The following is a 20,668-nucleotide window of genomic DNA, read 5'->3' as shown; positions in this document are numbered from 1 at the left end:
AATTAAAATGATTTCCTCCTCCAAACATAGACGTGAATGATCGGTGCTTGGTTTAAGAACATCCAGTGGACGGATGTACCTTTTTAAACCTCTCACGAAGACACCGAATAAGCTGGCCACTCGATACAGGCTGGGGGTGGGGGGGGAGGGGCAAGTGAGTGTGTGGACGAGGGAAAGGGGCGGAGCCAAGTGCCCGTCGGGTTGTGAGAGGGCGGGGTGGAAATCGTGTCCACGTGACTTTGATCAAAGCGCCGCCGCGCTCTGCTCGCCATCGAAGTGCCGAGTCGTGAGACGGTACGAAACGGACGAGGAGTCGTCACATACAACAGCCACGTCGTCGTCGTCGTCGTCGTCGTCGTCACATACAACAGCCACATCGTCGTCGGTGGTGGCAGAGACGGCGTTGCTGGCTTCTTGCGGTGTCCACGCGAGCGCTATGCCACAGCTGCGCTCCGTGGGACCATGACCTCCTGGAGCTGGGTGCTGATCCTTTTGCTCACGACTCGGCTCGCGCTCGGTTCCCAGCAGAGCACGGCGCTCGTGGAGGTCTTCACGGTCAAGCAGCAGGCCAATGGGGAATCTCTGACGAGCACCGTAACGCTTCACGGCCAGTACAGCTCCCTGGGAGCCAGAAACACCGCTCACGGGGTCGTGTTGCAGGTGAGGCGGTGTATAACCTGGTCGTACCGTCGCTATTCACTGTTTGACTCGTTTTAGTGTATAAATAAACGTCTATTTACAATCGTTCTTGTGCCGCTTTGTTTATATAGTATTTATAATAATTGGATCATTGATGTTTGAACTTTGCGCTAATTACACGAGATTTACATCAAAGTTCTTTCATTGAGATATTTCCCACTTTATTTGTCCATTTGTCCAAGTTTGTTGCTTCTTGTTTTCCCTAATAGTTGACATTTTGTTGTTATCACCGGTGAAGTGATGCACTCGTTGTAAGACCTCTCTGTCATTGGGAAAGTAGGCCCGGTGTTGGTGTCACGGTTGAGGTGGCTGCCTTGAGATGTTGAGTTCGAGCCCCTGTGTTGACCTGTTGAAATAACACCAGGTGGGTTTCCTCAGCATGTCATCCTTTCTGAGGTCAGCAACATGAGTACTACCAGCTTGCTGGAAACGGGGCACTGCATCAGATGCACAGGTATCCATGCTTCCAGAAAATGCTCCAACCAGCAGACCTGAGGCTCCAACCAAACGCCAACAATGGAAAAGTTGTCGTTTAAAACTGCACAATGTGTTTTTATTCCCCGATTTACCTGCATAGTTATCGTACGTATGGTCGTAATATAAAGCAGACCGTGTGGTCTTTCTTTGTCATCAAGTTGGCAATGGATGCAAGTGCACGCATCCCCATAAGGCATGCAGCGTGCATTCCTTTATTCCTGTGCCATTGGAGTGTTACGATCCTCGTTCACCTTCATCGGATCGTGCCTCGCAGCCTGTGGCACACCTATCCCTGGCACCAACCTCCGTTTCACCCTCGTGCCCATTGCGCTTTCACTGGCAGCGGAGTTCACCGATCGAGCTCACGTTCTCCATGTAGGAATACAGAATTGCTCCGTATCGTCTGAGTGTCTGTCCATTTGTTGTCCGGGTGGTTCAGTATCGGTTCCCATTTCATTTATTTATTGTAACTAGTATCTACATGACGTGGACTATCCACAGGTCCCTGCTAGTCGATATAATATTGCAGAATCGCCCTGGCATTGTGCTCCCAGCTTCTCTGGGGGATTGTTTTTTTTGTGGTTTTTTTTTTGCAGCTCCCTCACTGCTGCTCTTCCAACTTGTTATTTCCCATAGTCCTACTGCTCATCTTTCCAATCCTGATTTGTCCATTTTTCAAGCCAAAATTTGTCACCGTCTCCAGGTGAATATTGGCGTGTTGGTGAACCGTGCAATACCTCATGGGATGTGCATTGGTTGTTTGCATGACGTACCTGTAGCTGCACGGTTATTAGCAGAAATAATCTTTTGTTGACCTTTGGAGAAATGGGTCACCAAAACCGTTCTGTTGTCGCCTGAGTGAAACTGCTATCAACCAGCCGATTTACTTTTTTTGAGAGATGCAGCCGAATCCGCTGATGGAAGATGTTCCGCAGGTATTTTACAATTTCTTTTTTCTCAGATAAGAAAGTATTTAATCCCACCTGGTAGCAAATAAAAGCTGTTTTTCTGTACATTTACAGTTCAGTTTGGTCATTATCTGTTCCCTTTTCTTTCATGGGTTCCGGGTAGTCGGTTTAAAATAAGCGCGCATTATCCATCCCTTTGTGCCCCCAACTCGTCCTCCGAGGTACTTTGTTAGTACCTCCGTGACTTCCTTACAACTTGCTGTTTTGCACTGGGCTATTGCTTACCTTTCTAATTTTCATATGTGTATGTTTTTCAGCCAAAACTTGTTGATGTCGGGAGAACATCGCTGTGTTGGTAAACTACACAAGGCAATGCTCCCATATTTCTGAAGCACACAGGGCCGAGTGTAAAGTTGATTGGTAGTTAGCTGTAACAATACCATGCATGTTTGGCACCAGGAATTTTTGCTAATTTTTTTTTTTTTGCTCGTGGTAATTAAATAAATACTCCTTTGTGACTTCATATGGACGATGATCACCAAAAATGTTTCACTGTCACTTGAGTAAGATTTGTGTTTGTACACACATGAAAGCTAGGCTGGAAACAGATTACTTATTGGAATCGAACCAAGCCCTATAATTGGGGGATGTTCTACGCATCCCCCAATTATGGGACTTTGTGTGAATTTTTGGTTCTTGACTGGTTCAATAACTGTGCCACAAGTAATAGCGCTCTTTGCATGAAGTGCTTTTTGATACCACACGTGTACGTACATGGAGTTTTCTGCTGAGACATACGTACATGGTGCTCCTGCCTCACCATTTTGCTGCATTTATACTCCTGTCTCCGTCTCCGCATGTTATAACACAAAGTTCCATTTCAAACGTCAATCTCCAAGATCGGTTCCCATTTCGTTCACCGATTCCGGGTTCGATATGGTTTCTCAATGAAACGTGATGACAAATGCAAACACCCTGACTCTTTCAACTTCTTTTTTTCTTCTTCACATAATCTTCCAACTTGCACAATGCAACATTGATGGCTGCCGTGGCACGCGCTTGTTTTTCACGTGGTTAATGCTCCAGGTTTTTGTCGCTGTATATGTGTGGAAAGGTTTTCAATATAGTCAAGTTGTACTCGATCTACATCGGTAGGACCGGGAAATCGACAAGAATACCTTTCTCGATGATCAATGTCCGTGTAGCTGTTGATGAGGCTTGTTACATAAAGGCCCAAAACGGTTCAATATTGTGGATTTTAAAAATTAGAATAATTTTTCAAAGGTGCTTATACTTGTAATTGAGAATGTTGTAAGAATCGAACAAAATTTGCTTTTTTGAAGTCCATTGTTTGCATTAACTGTGCTTGACCACTAAGAGAGCTTGAAAGTTCCTTTAAAAGACAGGTAAGCTTCAACCCAATCGCCGTGTCCCTTATCATTGGTGGCCTGTCTTGTGTCCAACGTTGGCAAATCGGCATAAAGAACATGACTGTGTCCGCAGGTGTCTTACTTTTATTTGGTAAAACAAGTCTGTATTTGAAAGGCAAAACAGCATTGATTACTTTACTTTAAAGTCACACATTTGGTTAAAGGAGGAATTGCAATGAAGGGGAGTGGAGGGAGTGCAGCTCAAAAAATTATTTCCATTTTTTTGTGTTGTATGTAATGTATGTACATCGCCCTCACCAGAATATTTCAAACTCTTTAGATGGTTGCAACTGTTCCATCATCCAACTGTATAATCTCCAGGTTTTTGAGATCACATTTACTTTCAATGTGCATTTATGCTTTTGACATCCACATATTCAGTCCTTGCTGCGGACAAGGTTGTTTTGGTCAAAAAACAATATTCTTTTTGCTCTACTCGCCTTGGCTGATATGTACGGCGAAATAGTAATCTTTTGTTTCCGGTTTGTTGTGAAAGATCCTCGAGATTTTATTCCTGCCATTTTCAATGATTTGGTTGATGCATCACAGTATATTCAAAAAATAAATTTTCCTGAAAGCGAGACAATAATAGTACTACTACTACTACTTTAAAGTCCCCAATTATTCCCACCTTCTTATGAGGACGGTCAAGGGATGGTTTTGCCTCAGTCGTTCACGAAACAGCTGACCAAGTCTTAACGATCAACTGAAGGTAATTTGTTGAAGCTGCCGCCGATAACTCACCAACTTATTAAAAGACACCTTGGGATCTTTAGCATTCACCAAGTATGAGTGCTGGCAGTAGGTCCTCTGGATTGATGACCATATGGTTGACGCCGAACACACTGATGCCTCACCCTGCATGTGAAATACCAGGGTGATTGTTTATAACTGTGTGATCGAAATTTGAACCGAGGTTAAACAGATCAAAGGCAATTGCACATACCTCGAGGCTATCCCGCCAGCTCTAAAACAAGATAAACGCAGTGTATTCATTGAAGTGATGCAATGGGTGTGAATGAGGGGGTGTATATTCGTACAGGCACGTGAGTGTCACGATAAATCAGCTTTTGAATACTAGTTATGTGTTGAAAATATCTGGTCGTATCTCTTATGATCGAACAGACCATTAACTTGATCTCAAAAGTCAGTCCGAGACGACTAAAATTCCCACCCTGTGCACTGACATGGAAGCTTTTTCGAAAATTCTCTTCCAAAGGAGTAATCCCATAAAGCTTGTACGATGCTGTGACACTTGGGGCTAAACGGGTAAGTTAAACTCGGCTCGCTCCCTGCCCTTCCATTCACGTCGTTCTGTTGGAATGTGTATCGACTGTTTGCGAAGTTCAGATTGCTTTATTGAACGTACGATATTGCGAGGTCGTGTTCTGTGCCAGATGCATGCTTGCTTTGAAGTCTTCATTTGTTTTGCTTTTTGAAAGGTGATAGTCGATTGAGATAGTGCAAAAATTCTGAATGAAACATTTGTGCTTACCCTGCATTGCCTCTCAGGAGATAAAACACCCAAAGAAAACAAAACTTTATACAAACGGGGCACTTGGTGTTTGCACCATCGTCTGATACAATGTCAAACAGAACAAGTGACAAGGGAACATTAAACACGAAGGGAAAAAAAAAACCAAAACAACTCGATTGGTACGCCGGCTGGGTGGTTGTTAAAACGTTGCCACCACCTGGATTCTAACCGTGGAGAATGAGAAATGTCATGCTTTTGAGAGTAATTGAGACCAAGTTAAATGTCACGTTCAATTACAAGTCCTTCATGTTGCTGGTGCAACTGACTTTTCTGAAATTCATTGTCCACATGGGAGATTAATTTGCTCTGAAATTCCTTCAAGGTCTCAACAGATGCTGCAATCCCATACTTTCCTTAACTCCACGAAGGTAGCAACGAAACCCATCTCTCGTCGTCTTCCGCGTCTACTTGCAGCGTTTCTCGCTTTGATTAGTTCAATTGACCTCTTTGCTCCATTATCCACCGATCCATTCACCTTGCATTAACCCTCCGACCTTCGCTTTGTGTAGCTCTTCCACGAGCCTCGACCTGTGGGTAAAAATTCTTTCTCATGTCGGTAAAAAAAAACACTTACTTGCGTTGTGTTTTGTGTGCCAGGGAAGGAGCTGTAAAAGTTGAGATGGAAAATGACAGGTTCTGCAACGGAGCGTGCTTTGAAAAAAAAGAAAAGAATCTTCAGTGTCTGAGGCTCGCATGTAAGAAGCCCATGTGTGTACAACGTGCAACAAGACGATTGCTTTAGGAAATGTAAATGTGCTCTTGCACAGCAAGGGCATCCCTATAAATGATGGACAAATCAACACTGGATATGGGACCTGAACCTGAGGTCACAGCCTCACGAGGAAAGTGCTCGGATGGGAACAGCAAACAAGCCGACTGAATCGGTCTTGCTTTTCACATGAATTGCGAGTCAGTCCCAGTATACCATGCCAAACGTTTTCCTTAGCACTCTGTTGTTTTCTCTTTTATTTATTTATTTTTTCTTTGTTTTTTTTTTTCTTGTTCTTATCTTAAATGAGCTTAGGTTTTATATCCAAAACACTGGCCTTTTCCTTTGTCTGCATCCTTTGTATTTTCTCTGTTTGCTGTGAATGTGGGGTGATGGCTATTGTCCTAACGTTCTCCTGTCACTTTGGGATTGTACATGCAGTGTGTTTTACCCTTTATTGTGCATTTGTTCAAGCCGGGCAATTAAATTAAACCACCAAATTGGCAGTTGTGTTGTGTTTTCATGCTCGGTGGTTCTGCTCTAGCTACCCAAAAGCATGCACTCACAGAGGGACAGACAGGCTTCCGCACCATTTTGGCAGTGAATGTTGGTCTCATGGGCTTGTTGCATGTCGCAGCAGCTTCGATAAGCCTCCTTCCCATCCTAACTGGGGGAGCCAACGAGACTGGGGAAGGCGCGGAGCGGCGGCGGCGTGTTTGATCCGCGGCTCGCCCCCGGGCAGGTTTTTCCTTTGATTTGCCGCCTCTTTGATGAGCCCCGCTGCCACGCAAGCTCGCATGGACCCCGCTGCCCTGTCAGGCGCCGGGAAGCACCGCAGCCAAAGGGGAGGGAGAAGGTTTGGTTAGAAGTTGTATGTTGAGAGGCTGATAAGGGCGGATAGACAAGTCTAGTTCTTTCAGGTGGTGAAGCTGAGTGACTGGGAGTTAGAGTTGCATGAGAGAAAGATTCGAGCTTGAGGTGATTGCATAGATGTAGATTAAAAACTTGTCAGTCGACTTCATAAATGTCCACCATTTCATCATTACCTTGCCTCCTTCCATTGACCTTTACCCATTAACTTTGGCTGGGAAAGACTGTAGTGCTTAATGTAGGAGATTGCAGTAGTGGTGGTTTCCTAACTGACCAAGTCCTGCAAAAAGCAAGCTCTGATAGGGCTTGGCAGAAAGTGTGTAACCAGCCATTTTCCAGCACTTCTCAAGGTTTCATGTCCATAAACGTTCAGTGCCATATCACCCTTGCCTTACGTTGAACCTTTCACTGATGCACACTGATTAAATGTCATGTTGCATTTTCTTTTTTAATTGGCAAAATGTTATTAGCAAATGAGTTGCCTGATCTGCTGCCTTCTTTGGATGGTCTGTGGACCCGGCGTATGAGCGTGGACAAAAAGAACTTGACCACAAGTTATCAGCCCGGTGATGGGAGAAGAGGGGAAAAGAGAGAGAGAGAGAGATGGAGATAGATAGGTGTGTGTTTTTTTGTCCTTCATAGCATGTTCTGCCTATCCTGCTATGAAGCAATGAAAGAATTAGTTGATCCAAGCCAACAATTTGACAAGTGATTGTTGTGGGCATAGTGTTGCACCATATTATTAGTGAGGATTTAAATAATAGGTCGTCAGAAGTTGTGTCATTTATCGCCCTCACCTCTGCCAGCGAAGGTGGACAGAAGTTATGTTTTCACCCCTGTCTGTCTGTTTGTCTGTGAGCAGGATATCTCAAAAAGTTATGGACGGATTTGGACAAAACATGACGGAGAGGTTGGGTGTGTGACAAGAATGAAATTATTTGATTCTGGTGAAGATCTGGATCCGAGAATTTTAAAAAGCGATTCTTCACCTTTGAGAGATTATGGGCAAAAAACGATATTGCACGATATCTCAAAAAGCCATGGACGAATTTAGAAGAAACTTGGCAGACAGGTTGGGTGTGCGACAAAGACAAATTCATTTGATTTTGGTGAATATCTGAATCTGGATACGAGAATTTAATTATTTTTTTTAACCCTTTGAACCCTTGTGGCCGGTTTACCAGGCACGAGTCAAACCTCCATATACCCGACGCCAGCCGCTCCTCAAACCTCCATATACTCCAGCGGCCGGTCTACCAGCCGCTATTCAAACCTCCATATACCCGAGCGGCCGGTTTACCAGCCGCTATTCAAACCTCCATATACCCGAGCGGCCAGTTTACCATCCGCTATTCAAACCTCCATATACCCGAGCGGGCGGTTTACCAGCCGCTATTCAAACCTCCATATACCCGAGCGGGCGGTTTACCAACCGCTATTCAAACCTCCATATACCCGAGCGGGCGGTTTACCAACCGCTATTCAAACCTCCATATACCCGAGCGGGCGGTTTCCAGCCGCTATTCAAACCTCCATATACCCAAGCGGGCGGTTTACAAGCCACGATTCAAACCTCCATATACCCGAGCGGGCGGTTTACCAACCGCTATTCAAACCTCCATATACCCGAGCGGGCGGTTTCCAGCCGCTATTTAAACCTCCATATACCCGAGCGGGCGGTTTACCAGCCACGATTCAAACCTCCATATACCCGAGCGGGCGGTTTACCAACCGCTATTCAAACCTCCATATACCCGGCGGGCGATTTCCAGCCGCTATTCAAACCTCCATATGCCCGGCGGGCGGTTTACCAGCCGCTATTCAAACCTCCATATACCCGGCGGGCGGTTTACCAGCCGCTATTCAAACCTCCATATGCCCGGCGGGCGGTTTACCAGCCGCTATTCAAACCTCCATATACCCGGCGGGCGATTTACCAGCCGCTATTCAAGCCTCCATATACCCGGCGGGCGGTTTACCAGCCGCGATTCAAACCTCCATATGCCCGGCGGGCGGTTTACCAACCGCTATTCCAAACCTCCATATGCCCGGCGGGCGGTTTCCAGCCGCTATTCAAACCTCCATATACCCGAGCGGGCGGTTTACCAGCCACGATTCAAACCTCCATATACCCGAGCGGGCGGTTTACCAACCACTATTCAAACCTCCATATACCCGGCGGGCGGTTTCCAGCCGCTATTCAAACCTCCATATGCCCGGCGGGCGGTTTACCAGCCACGATTCAAACCTCCATATACCCGGCGGGCGGTTTACCAACCGCTATTCAAACCTCCATATGCCCGGCGGGCGATTTCCAGCCGCTATTCAAACCTCCATATACCCGGCGGGCGGTTTACCAGCCGCTATTCAAACCTCCATATGCCCGGCGGGCGGTTTACCAGCCGCTATTCAAACCTCCATATACCCAGCGGGCGATTTCCAGCCGCTATTCAAACCTCCATATACCCGGCGGGCGATTTACCAGCCACGATTCCAAACCTCCATATACCCGGCGGGCGGTTTACCAACCGCTATTCAAACCTCCATATACCCGAGCGGGCGGTTTCCAGCCGCTATTCAAACCTCCATATACCCGAGCGGGCGGTTTTACCAGCCACGATTCAAACCTCCATATACCCGAGCGGGCGGTTTACCAACCGCTATTCAAACCTCCATATACCCGGCGGGCGATTTCCAGCCGCTATTCAAACCTCCATATACCCGGCGGGCGGTTTACCAGCCGCTATTCAAACCTCCATATACCCGAGCGGGCGGTTTACCAGCCGCTATTCAAACGTCCATATACCCGAGCGGGCGGTTTACCAGCCGCTATTCAAACCTCCATATACCCAAGCGGGCGATTTCCAGCCGCTATTCAAACCTCCATATGCCCGGCGGGCGATTTACCAGCCGCTATTCAAACCTCCATATACCCGAGCGGGCGGTTTACCAGCTGCTATTCAAACCTCCATATACCCAAGCGGGCAGTTTACCAACCGCTATTCAAACCTCCATATACCCGAGTGGGCGGTTTACCAGCCGCTATTCAAACCTCCATATACCCAAGCGGCCGGTTTACCAGCCGCTATTCAAACCTCCATATACCCGAGCGGGCGGTTTACCAACCGCTATTCAAACCTCTGTATACCCGAGCGGGCGGTTTACCAGCCGCTATTCAAACCTCTGTATACCCGAGCAGGTGGATTTTCTCCAGGGAGACCAGGATGGGGGAGATGAAAGTCCAAGGAGCTCAGGGTTCACAGGGTTAAGAGATCCTTTGGCATTGAGACTGGGGCCCAAAAACGATGTATCGCTTGATATTTCACAGTTGTGGATGGGTTATGACAAAGCTAGGTGGATGACTTGGTTCGGTGACAAGAACAAGCCGATTAATAGATTTTGGTTCAGGTCCGGATCCAGATCCGGCATAACATCAGTGGATACAAAACACAACCTGTTCAGCCTGGCGGAGGTATGCGTTCTACCAATTGCTGTTCTCGTTCAGCATCGTGAATTGTGATAGAACACCAGTCATTCTTTAGTGATACCCAGTCATTCACATGATCTTCACTCCAGAATACCTGTCATTTTGATGCTGGTGCCATATTTGCCTCGACTTTAACATTTCTTGTCCGAAATGTATTCCAATGGGTAAGGCAGTACATGTACGTGTTGATCTCTAGATCTTTTGATTACTCGTCCTACGTATTAGTCGGCTGGCTTTTTCCTTTTTTAAGCAAAATTTCATACTTTTGTGTTTTGATGATACACAATTATTTTCCTATTTCCAGTGTTAGGGCTGTTGCACATGAAACATTTCCCTGACTTGTAAAAATAAAATTCCATTTTTAGCTCGCCTGTTCCAAGAACAGAGAGCTATCGCGATACCCCTGGCGTGAGTGTGAGCGTGAAAATGTTAAAGTTTTTGGTGCAAGTTATTTCCTTTCTAATGTTTTTATCTACCACACTATTTTTACTGATTACAATATACAAATACATATATTACTTTAAAATTATTTGGAACAGACTTCACTGCAATGCTTTATAAAAAATATTATTAGACTCGTCTTTTAAAAACGATAAATGTATAAACAGGCGAGCATTGGGTGGCTTTGACACCAACTCTCTGGTTTTGTGAAGGTGTTGGGGAGGATTTTTATTTGTAGGGTTACTAGGATGGGTCAGAGTACTCAGTTGAACTGTGTCGACAGGGTTTGATCGCTGACGGTGTTGGGAACCGAATGTCCCCTTGGTGCATCACAGAGTGCGCCATCCTGAATTACCACATTTCCTTTTGAAAAGAGTTGGCAATTGTGTGTTGACACTGTGGGCAAATGTCTGTTTGCATTAGCCTAGGCAGCACCTTGCAATAGATTGGTGGCCTGCCCAGAGATGATTTTCAGCAGTCGAGCCTTTGTGACTTGGCCTTTTAAAACTCTTTTTCATGAAACATTATGGTTGAAGAGGGTTCGAGTTTGAAACAGATGCCTCGGACTGGTCGTTGATTTAAGCTGTTGTCATCCCACATGACTTGCGCAGTGGGTTGGCAGGATGGCCAGGAGGAACATACACTCCAAGCTGTCTAGCTTGTGTTAGAATATCGGCCCAGCTGTAAACTGTTATCCTGGTGTTTCACAGGCAGGACGTTGAACTGGGTGTCCCGTCTGCCAGCATTAGTTGGTGGACGATAAAGATCCCAAGGTGTCCTTCGCAAAGAGTAGGTGAGCCATCTCCGTGCCCTGGCCAAATTCCAAATTCCTGTTCTAACCAGAAGAGGGCATTGCATCAGCAGCACAGCCTTGTCCCCAGCCAATGATGCTAGTCCACAGCCTTGTGCTACATATGAAAGAAGAAGATGTCTACAGCCATTTGGATGGCATTTTTGATGCATGTGTCAATTGTTGTGGATTAATAAAAAAATTTGAGATTTCTCTAATTCCTAATATGAAACATTCTTTAATTGACTGATGATGCACATGCAATGAAAATCATAAGTCCAGTCCAATGTGTGGTTTATTAACCTCCGCCATCAAAGATGGATGGAGGTTACTGTTTTCACCCGTTTGTTTGTTTGTGAACAGTATTACGGAAAAACTCCTGGACGGATTTCGACAAAACTTGGTGGGGGGATTAGGTTTGGTCCAAGGATCATGCCATTAGATTTTGGACTTGGTCCAAAAAAAAACAACTTAGAAAATTTTGCAACTTTTTTCAAAAAAATTTCGATTTTATTTGAAAAATATTTGAATTTTTTTTTTTGCATTTCTACATGTTTTAAGTGATTTCCAACCCACCCAAAAAATGTCAGAGGAAAAAAAAAACAAATTTTGCAACTTTTTTTTCAAAAAAATTTGGATTTTTTTTTTTGGCATTTCAACATGCGCGTCAATCAAGTTTAGTTTATTCAATCGTGGTTCAGTAGAGTCTGATCCGTTTTGACCTACAATGAATAGGATATCAGGTTCACTTAAGTGACCCAGCAGTATTGGCGGCGGAGGTTTTGCACTCCACCGAGTGCTCCCCCTCGAGTTTGAGGACATTTTCAAAACCCACAGACTTTTTTCTCCATCATTCCATCATTCACCAAGCTGTTAGTTTTTCTATCAATCACCAAGCTTGACATATTATCGTTTTTAAACGGTGAAGCCACTTCAATATTTGGGTATGGCCTTCCCTCCATCCTTCTGTCATAAATGAAGAAGAAGAAGAACCTTTTTTTCCAAGAACCTCTGTTTATTTATGAAGAGTTATAAAGGGTAATTCTAATGGGTTCTCAACTGTAATTCTAATGGGATCGAAAGGGTAATTCTGAAGTGTAATTCGAGAGGGTTATAATGGGTTCTAAAGGGTAATTCTGGAGGGTTATAATGGGTTCTAAAGTGTAATTCCAGAGTGTTATAATGGATTCTAAATGGTAATTCTGGTGGGTTCCAAAGGGTAATTCTAAAGTGTAATTCTAGAGTGTTATAATGGGTTCTAAAAAGTAATTCTAATGAGTTATAATGGATTCTAGAGGGTAATTCTAATGGGTTATAATGGCTTCTAAAGGGCAATTCTCTTGGGTTATAATGGCTTCTAAAGGGTAATTCTAATGGGTTATAATGGATTCTAATGGGTTATAATAGATTCTAAAGGGTAATTCTGATGGGTTCCAAATGGTAATTCTAAAGTGTAATTCTAGAGTGTTATAATGGGTTATAATGGATTCTAGAGGGTAATTCTAATGGGTTATAATGGATTCCAATGGGTTATAATGGATTCTAAAAGGTAATTCTCATGGGTTATAATGGATTCTAAAGGGTAATTCTAATGGGTTATAATGGATTCTAAAGGGTAATTCTGATGGGTTCCAAAGGGTAATTATAATGGGTTATAATGGATTCTCAAGGGTAATTCTAGAGGGTTATAATGGACCTAAAAGGTAATTCTAATGGGTTATCATGGATTCTAAAGGGTAATTCTAATGGGTTCCAAAGGGTAATTCTTAAGTGTAATTCCAGAGGGTTATAATGGGTTCTAAAGGGTAATTCTAGAGGGTTCTGGGTTCTAAAGTGTAATTCTTGAGGGTTATAATTGTTTTGAAAGTCTCATTCTTGAGGGTTATAATGGGTTTTAAAGTGTAATTCTGGAGGGTTATAATGGGTTCTAAAGTGTAATTCTAGAGGGTTATCATGTGTTTTAAAGTGTAATTCTTGAGGGTTATAATGGGTTTTAAAGGGTCATTCTAATGGGTTCTCAAGGGTAATTCTAAAGTGCAATTCTGGAGGGTTATAATGAGTTCTAAAGTGTCATTCTAGAGGGTTATAGTGGGTTCTAAAGTGTCATTCTAGAGGGTTATAGTGGGTTCTAAAGGGTAATTCTCGAGGGTTATAATGGGTTCTAAAGTGTAATTCTTGAGGGTCATAATGGGTTCTAAAGTGCAACTGTAGAGGGTTGTAATGAGTTCTAAAGTGTAATTCTCGAGGGTTATAATGGGTTTTAAAGTGTAATTCTAGAGGGTTATAATGGGTTCTAAAGTGTAATTCTTGAGGGATATGATGAGTTCTAAAGGGTCATTCTAATGGTTTTTAAAATGCAATTCTGGAGCGTTATCATGGGTTCTAAAGTGTCATTCTGGAGGGTTTTAATGGATTCGAAAGGGTAATTCTCGAGAGTTCTAATGGGTTTCATTCATTTCTGGGCTTTGCATATTTCATATTAAAGTGCCAAACTGAACCACTTCTTTCGAACATGGGTGCAATTATTATTTTTATTTTTGAAACCAGGATTTCAACAACCGACTCATTTGTAATTAATTACATTTGCAATAGTTTGTTCATTCATTTTTTTTCACTTAATATACATGTGTGTTGTTTCTTCATCCGACCATGCTTCAGGCATTTAATGTAATCACCTGAGTTGTGTACAATGTTATTGTAAAGTAACCGAACAATTGCATAGTCAATGTGTATTTACTGCTGTGCTTTTCCTCGCAGCTGCCTCCAAACTGAGGTTGCTACGCCTTTTTTCTCAGGAGCGTTATGGGGGTAACCAGGCTCTGTCCTTGTGAATCTGACAGCTCTTTGATTAGTACCCTTGTAATCGCTGATTTGATTGATGAGAGACTTCAAATGGTGAAAGTTTTGCTATGTCATTGTCTGGGTGGCATTGTCAATGGAGCTGATTATCTGCATTCTGTTTTATATTTCATTTCCAGTCCTACATTCCTGTTTGTAGATGATGTAATAGTTGTTTACACGTGTGTATGTATCCTTCCAGTTAAACTTAAAAATTGCAGACATGAAAACCGGCACACCTTCAAGTCAAAATCTTACCCATGCTAGTTAGTTATGCCGTATGATTTGCAGGATAATAAAGCACAGCTAAGGAAATTGCAGAAGTTTTGTGTGGAAGAACATAGGCGGTGCATTGTCTGGGGATAGAAACCAGGTATGGTGGACTGAGGACGTAGCGAAGATAGTTTATGAAAGGAATGAAGTTTGGAAGAGGATAGAGGGGAACAACCAGATGTAGAATTGCTGCACCTGCATAGGCAAAGAAAGAAAGCAGGAAGGAGAGTTGTGATAAGGCAAGGAATGATATGGAAGTGGAGTTGTACAACCTGTTGCAAGAAGATTATTGATAAATCGGAGTCAGTTGGATGAAGAGACTGTTGGATGAATGTACGAGAGAGGGTTCGAATCTAGATGATTGGAGGGCAGGGTTCATCATGCCAATTATGAAAGAGGAAAGTAGAGATGTTCAAGATCTCATGAAGTACAAAGGCATTACGCTCCGAAGTCATGTCATTGAGGTACTGGAGAAGATTCTGGAGAGGATTCTGGATGGGAGTATAAGGAAGAGGGAGATAAGTGAAGAGCAACACATGTTTAGAAAGGGTAGGGGGATGATGAGTGGGATGTTCATGCTGAAACTGCTGGTGAAGAAGAGACTTGAGATGCAATGTGAAATGGCATTGGGATTTGTAGACCTGGAAAAAACCTATAAACACTGTCCTGAGAGAGATGGTGATGGTGACACTGAGGTGGATGGGAGTGCCAGAAGCAGAAGTTGGATTGGTGGAAGGGATGTACAATGAAACAAAGGGAAGAGTTGTGGTTGGTCGTCGGATGTCGGAGGAGTTCAGCATGAACCTCGGTTTGAGGCAGGGAAGTGCTCTCAACCCACTCATGTTTATCATGGTGATGGAGCTGCTAAGCAAGAAGGTAAACTTTAGGGATATTCTGGAGAGGATGCTGTATGTGGATGATGTGGTTGTTGTGACGGAGAGCAAGCGGGAGACACAGGAGGTATTGAGGGAGTAGAAGGAGGCATTCAGGAAGAATGGACTGAAGTTGAGTATGGAGAAGACTGAGATGATGTGGGCCAGGCAGTAGAGAAAATAAATGGAGATCAGAAAGGGAAATAGCTTTGAGTGTATGGGGGAGGGTGACTGTAACTACCAGGGATGGTAGTTTGGAGGCAGAAGTGTAGAGAAGGATTCAGGTGGGTGTGAATGTGTGGTAGAGGGTGGAGGGATTTATGGCAGACAGAAAAATATCGAGGAAATTTAAAGGGAACGTTCTGGGGTCTTGGGTAATGCCAGCCTACCTTTACGGTCTGGAGACAGTGACACTGACAGAGAGACAACAAGGGCTGCAGGTCTGCGAGAACAAGCGGGTCAGGAGGATTGTGGGAGTGAAGAGGATGGATGAACTGAGGGAGGAGATGTGGGTGCAAATAAGCTTGATGGGGAGATTAATAAAGGTGGCTGGAGTGGGCTGGTCACGTGGCGTGGAGGTTGGAGAAGAATGGCAAAGGGAGCAAGGTAGGAGGAAAAGAGAGAGACTGGTTGAAATGAAAGGATTGTGTGAGGAGGGACATCAATAAGGTGTGGGTGGTTGGAGAGTGGAGAGAGTTGACTGAGGACAGAGGGAAGTGGAGTGTTGTAGTCAAGGTAGGGAAGAAGATTGGTACCATTGGACCTCACGCCTTATCAAAGGAAGTGGAGAAGTAGAAGAGGTATTAGATGAAGGACATAGGCAATGACGGTAGGAGACATCATTTACCTTTACACAAATTACAATGACACTGGTAGATGATGGATCGGTCAATGTATTGTATTGGATTTGAACCTGGGATCCCATTACCTTGACCTCATTGCTCAGATGAGAATGATGCAAGGTTGTAGGTTGATTTAACAAACAAAATAGCAATAAACCAAGTGGGCTCGGGTTTTTGTGTGTTTTACTTTTTTAAATGGTGCTTTTGTTCAGCATTCACAGGGTTAAGGACAAATGCAAACACGAATATGCAAATGGAAGGTCAGTTTGGGTTAATATTTTCACGTGGACGGCAACCTCCCAATAACCCGACTCACAAGCCAAGTGGTTACCGTTGTACAGAGGAGTCTAAAGCTCCACAGATGAACCGAATGATCGATTATAATTTACATGCATTGAGCATTGATGCTCGAGCGGTTGAACATCAATCCTATCCCATGTATGTTACCAAACTTTTCCATGCATACATGCTATGCATGTTGCCATGTTGTTACCAAGCTCAATGTTTCTAATTTATTCCTACATGGATAATCAATTAATCTTCCAAATCCCAATGCAGTAAAATGGTGATACCAGGGAGGCACAAACAGTCTCTTCAAAATATATACAATATTACACAAGGCATGAAGTCCTAAAAGGAAAGGTGCAACAAACAATTAATAATAGCTCATCAACTTGTTGCTGCAATAAAATGCCCTCCTATGGGTCCTCCACACCAAAATCAGTGGAAGGAACTGGCAATAGTGGAAGTTGGATGCATAGGATGCACTCGCTCTGCTGTGGGGATCACAATGCAGCCAACCAGCCAGGACATAGAATGATGAGAAAGGTGAGATGCAGCATGGCATGGTCAGGTAGGCAGCTCTCTGAACCGTATTTCCTATGTCCATCCTCGCAAAAGATGGAGTTATTTGGGCTGTGCTCTCCCCCTGCATCTCAAAGCTCTCTTCCGGAAGTTCTCGGCGTGGTAGCGTCCCATTGGAGTCTAAGCTCAGAGTTCTCCTTTGCCATCTTTTTTTCCTCGAAGTTCTGTTAACCCTACCCAAGCCTGGTTCGAACACCTTCGTTTGTTTCAGAACCATTTCCAGTTTTGGCTGTTTGGGTGGTAAAACTGCCATAGCTTTGATAGTTCCCAGTTCAAATTGAACTCCGACAGTCAATTCCTTCCGAACAAAGCAGGGCCTGTTGCTTTCACCACGTACAGCTGCACTTTTGCTGTTTGTCCTTCATCGTTTGTCTTCACCGTCAGCATATCTCACACTTCCACCTCGTCATTGGTGTACATTTTCAAGTTTACATCCACAGGTTACAATGGCAGCTGTGTGAACTTGTTCAAACAGTGTCTGCGATATTACTGACAAGGCTGATCCCATATCCAGTTATATGCGTCGTTTCATCCCTCCATTGTTCATGTCGATCAAAATTTCAGTTTCTGGTTTGACTTTCACAGCAAGTTAAGTTCCTGCTTGTTCCCATTTCAGATACATCTTCCACTTTAGCTGCATACCAATCCACAAGACTTTTGAAGTTATCTTCCACTTATGTTGTTCCGACTGCACTGCAAATCTCACTTTGTTTGCAGATGTGGGTTTCCTTCCGAGGTGTCTGTTTTATTTGTTTGTTTTTAGTTCCTCGTGGAGGATCTCTAAGTCTTACTCACGTTGTTGTTCTTGTGGACTTTTTTGTTTCACAGCCTACAGTTTTCATTGAAACTTTCTGAAACTTGGCGTATATATGTAAAAATACCCTGCGCAGACAGTAACGATCTCCGATTTTGAAAATTCCTCCTAGAAAAAAAAAAGTTGTGACGTCAAAATATCTCCGCTAATGGAAATCACCTAAAAAAATATCTCCGAAACTAGGCAAGCTTTTTGAATTCTGTTTGTGGGAATCGAACAGGGCATTAGCAGAGATTAATTACTGCACATATGATATAATACATCACTATGACGTCATATCAATTTTCATGATATCATTCCAATTTTTTGACATTTTTTATTTTTTTTCATTTGTTTCACAGCCTACAGTTTTCATCGAAACTTCCTGAAACTTGGCATATATATGTAAAAATAGCCTGCGCAGACGGTAACCATCTCCAATTTTGAAAATTCCTCCAAGAAAAAAAGTTATGACGTCAAAATATCTCCGCTAATGGAAATCGCCTAAAAATTATCTCAAACTAGGCAAGCTTTTTGAATTCTGTTTGCGGGGAATCAAACAGGGCATTAGCAGAGATGAATTACCGCACGTATGAAAAATCACTATGACGTCATATCAATTTTTATGACGTCATTCCTATTTTTTGACATTTTTTGTTTCACAACCCAGAGTTTTCATCGGATCTTCGTGAAACTTGCCATGTATATGCAGAAAGCCCACGCGCAGGCAGTAACCATCTCCGATTTTGGAAATTCTTCCTAGAAAAAAAGTTGACGTCATAATATCGCCGCGAATGGAAATCGCCGATACCATTATCTCTGAAACTAGGCAAGCTGTTTGAATTTTGTTTGCGGGAATCAAGCCTGGCATTAGCACAGATAATTTATCGCAAACCTGATGCATCACAATGACGTCATATTCGTTTTTATGACGTCATCATTAAGAGGATGAGGATCTTAGCTCATTCCAACTTGTTTCATTACTTTTTTGCACAGTCTGGCATTTCAACATATTGTCGCGGATTCGCGCCCGCCGGCGTGCGAACGGCCACGTAACTCGAATCGCGGCACGTCGCCCACCGGACGGACAATCCAGTCGTGACCCTCTCGGACTAACGCCGGGAACCAGTCACGGGTGGACCTTTCAGTCTCACCGCGATCGAGCCAATCGGCCCCCGCATGGGATAGGGTTGCTCGCCAAATTCGACCTACCTAAGTACCCACACGGAGGGTAGACCGGGCGATCGCACCTCGCCGCAGGTCGACTTCGGACACGGGCCACTTAAGCGACCCGTTCCGTACTATCGGGATAACCGAGCGGTGTTATTCGTCGACCTCGACAGTTCGATTAATTATCGGGCGTCTTAACCCACGACCAACCCTTTACGTGAAGCAAGATGAGGATTCAATGAAAGAAATGACGAAGCGAAGCGGGAAAACAGTTCAATAATAAGCACATTTATTCGCGATGAACGGAAAGCACACATATACAATTCCACCAAAAGCACATGTAAAAGGAAAAGAAACACAATGCAATTTTACACAAAAAGCAAATGTAAAAGCGAAGACACAATGCAGAGCAATCCGACTACCGAGCACAAGGCAACACTTATACAATTCTACTTCACAGACGGCGCCGACAACACATACCCAAAACCAAGAAAAAGAACACCCTCAAGGATGAGGCGGGCCTGGGGCCGAGACCGGGTCGGGCCTACCCGTCTGATGATGAGGCGCGAAGTGGCGATGGTGCCCCAGCTCCGCGGGCCTCGCGGACAGTGTCTGGTAGGGGGTGGGAAAAGGGGCCCCCTTTGTCGCACTATCTCAGCGCGGGGGAGAAAAAGGAGGGGTTGCTGATGCTCGGGGAAGGAGGATTTTTATTCTGTCTCGGGTCCCGCGACGAGCGTCTCCACCTCGACCAGGTCGCGCCGTCGGCCTCCCGCCTTCAGCTCCCGGCACCGACGCGAGCACCCCCTCGTCCGTCTTCGCCGCCGCCACCTCTCCACAGCTCCGCCGACAACTCATTCCAACGCACAGCTCGTTCCAACGCGCAACTTCCTTCCAGCTCCACCGACGACTCTCTTGAACTCCGAACTCACTCTTTCCAACGCACACCACCTTTCTGACGAACGCAGCCGCTTATATAAGCCCCGTGGCTTCGCCTTTGACCCCCTGCCTTCGACCTTTCACCTCGCTCCCCATTGGCCCGAGAAAAAGTGGGCGTGAATGCTTTTTGATCCATGAATTTGCATATAGCGACCGCCCTCCAACGCCCTGGAGGCGGGGCCAAATCGCCCCTCGCTCACCGATTGGACGGAACAAAAGTGGGTGTGAGTCGTTTTTGATCCGTTTTTCTGCGGAAAGTCCGTGATGTTTTGTACACGCTGTTCGGTGCGCGCCCTGCACGAGTCCAGTACCGGTACCCACCAGCGGCGCAAGAACGGTGGCGATGCGACGGTTGCGAGGTGTGACGGTAAAGGTCGTGGCTGTTGTGGTGAAGCGGCGTTGTGGTGGGTGGTTGATGTTGTGATGACTGTTGAGACGTGGTTGGTGGTGGTAATAATGGCGGTTGGTCCAAAATAAAGATAGTAAAAGAAAAACGGCTATCCTGAAGAGTCGCAGCACGCATGAATGACATTTATTCCCTCTAGACAACGGGTTTGGGCCTAACTACACATATACTTACCGAGATATCTCACCTAAGGGACCTGAATGGTGGTTTGCGAATTTGGTCAACCACAACAATATTATAACAACAAACATCAGCCATATGATTTTTGTTTGCCACACTGGAAGCATTCCTTTTCAGGCTTCTTGATATTTGACTAGCCTTACACT

General features: G+C 44.5%; 1 protein-coding gene across 3 annotated transcripts in view; it reads left to right on the top strand.

Annotated features, from left to right (window-relative positions):
- Positions 1–217: 217 nt before the first annotated feature.
- The window catches only part of LOC147028065 (E3 ubiquitin-protein ligase ZNRF3-like), an 82,366-nt gene continuing 61,915 nt past the window's right edge, over positions 218–20,668 (top strand). For 2 of the 3 annotated variants that reach the window (XM_085878068.1, XM_085878067.1), the window contains exon 1: positions 218–660. In XM_085878068.1, the coding sequence (XP_085734194.1) occupies positions 463–660 (198 nt within the window). In that variant the 5' untranslated portion in view covers positions 218–462. The remainder of the gene's footprint in view (positions 661–20,668) is intronic. The other variant, XM_085878069.1, reaches the window with a different exon arrangement.

This window comes from Eptatretus burgeri, chromosome 4 (genome assembly GCF_056783735.1).
Source record: "Eptatretus burgeri isolate ZD-2024b chromosome 4, Ebu_testis_v1, whole genome shotgun sequence".
NCBI classification, from domain to species: Eukaryota; Metazoa; Chordata; class Myxini; order Myxiniformes; family Myxinidae; genus Eptatretus; species Eptatretus burgeri.
The sequence above is the reverse complement of the archived record's forward strand: the minus strand, read 5'-3'. Positions and strand labels throughout refer to the sequence as shown.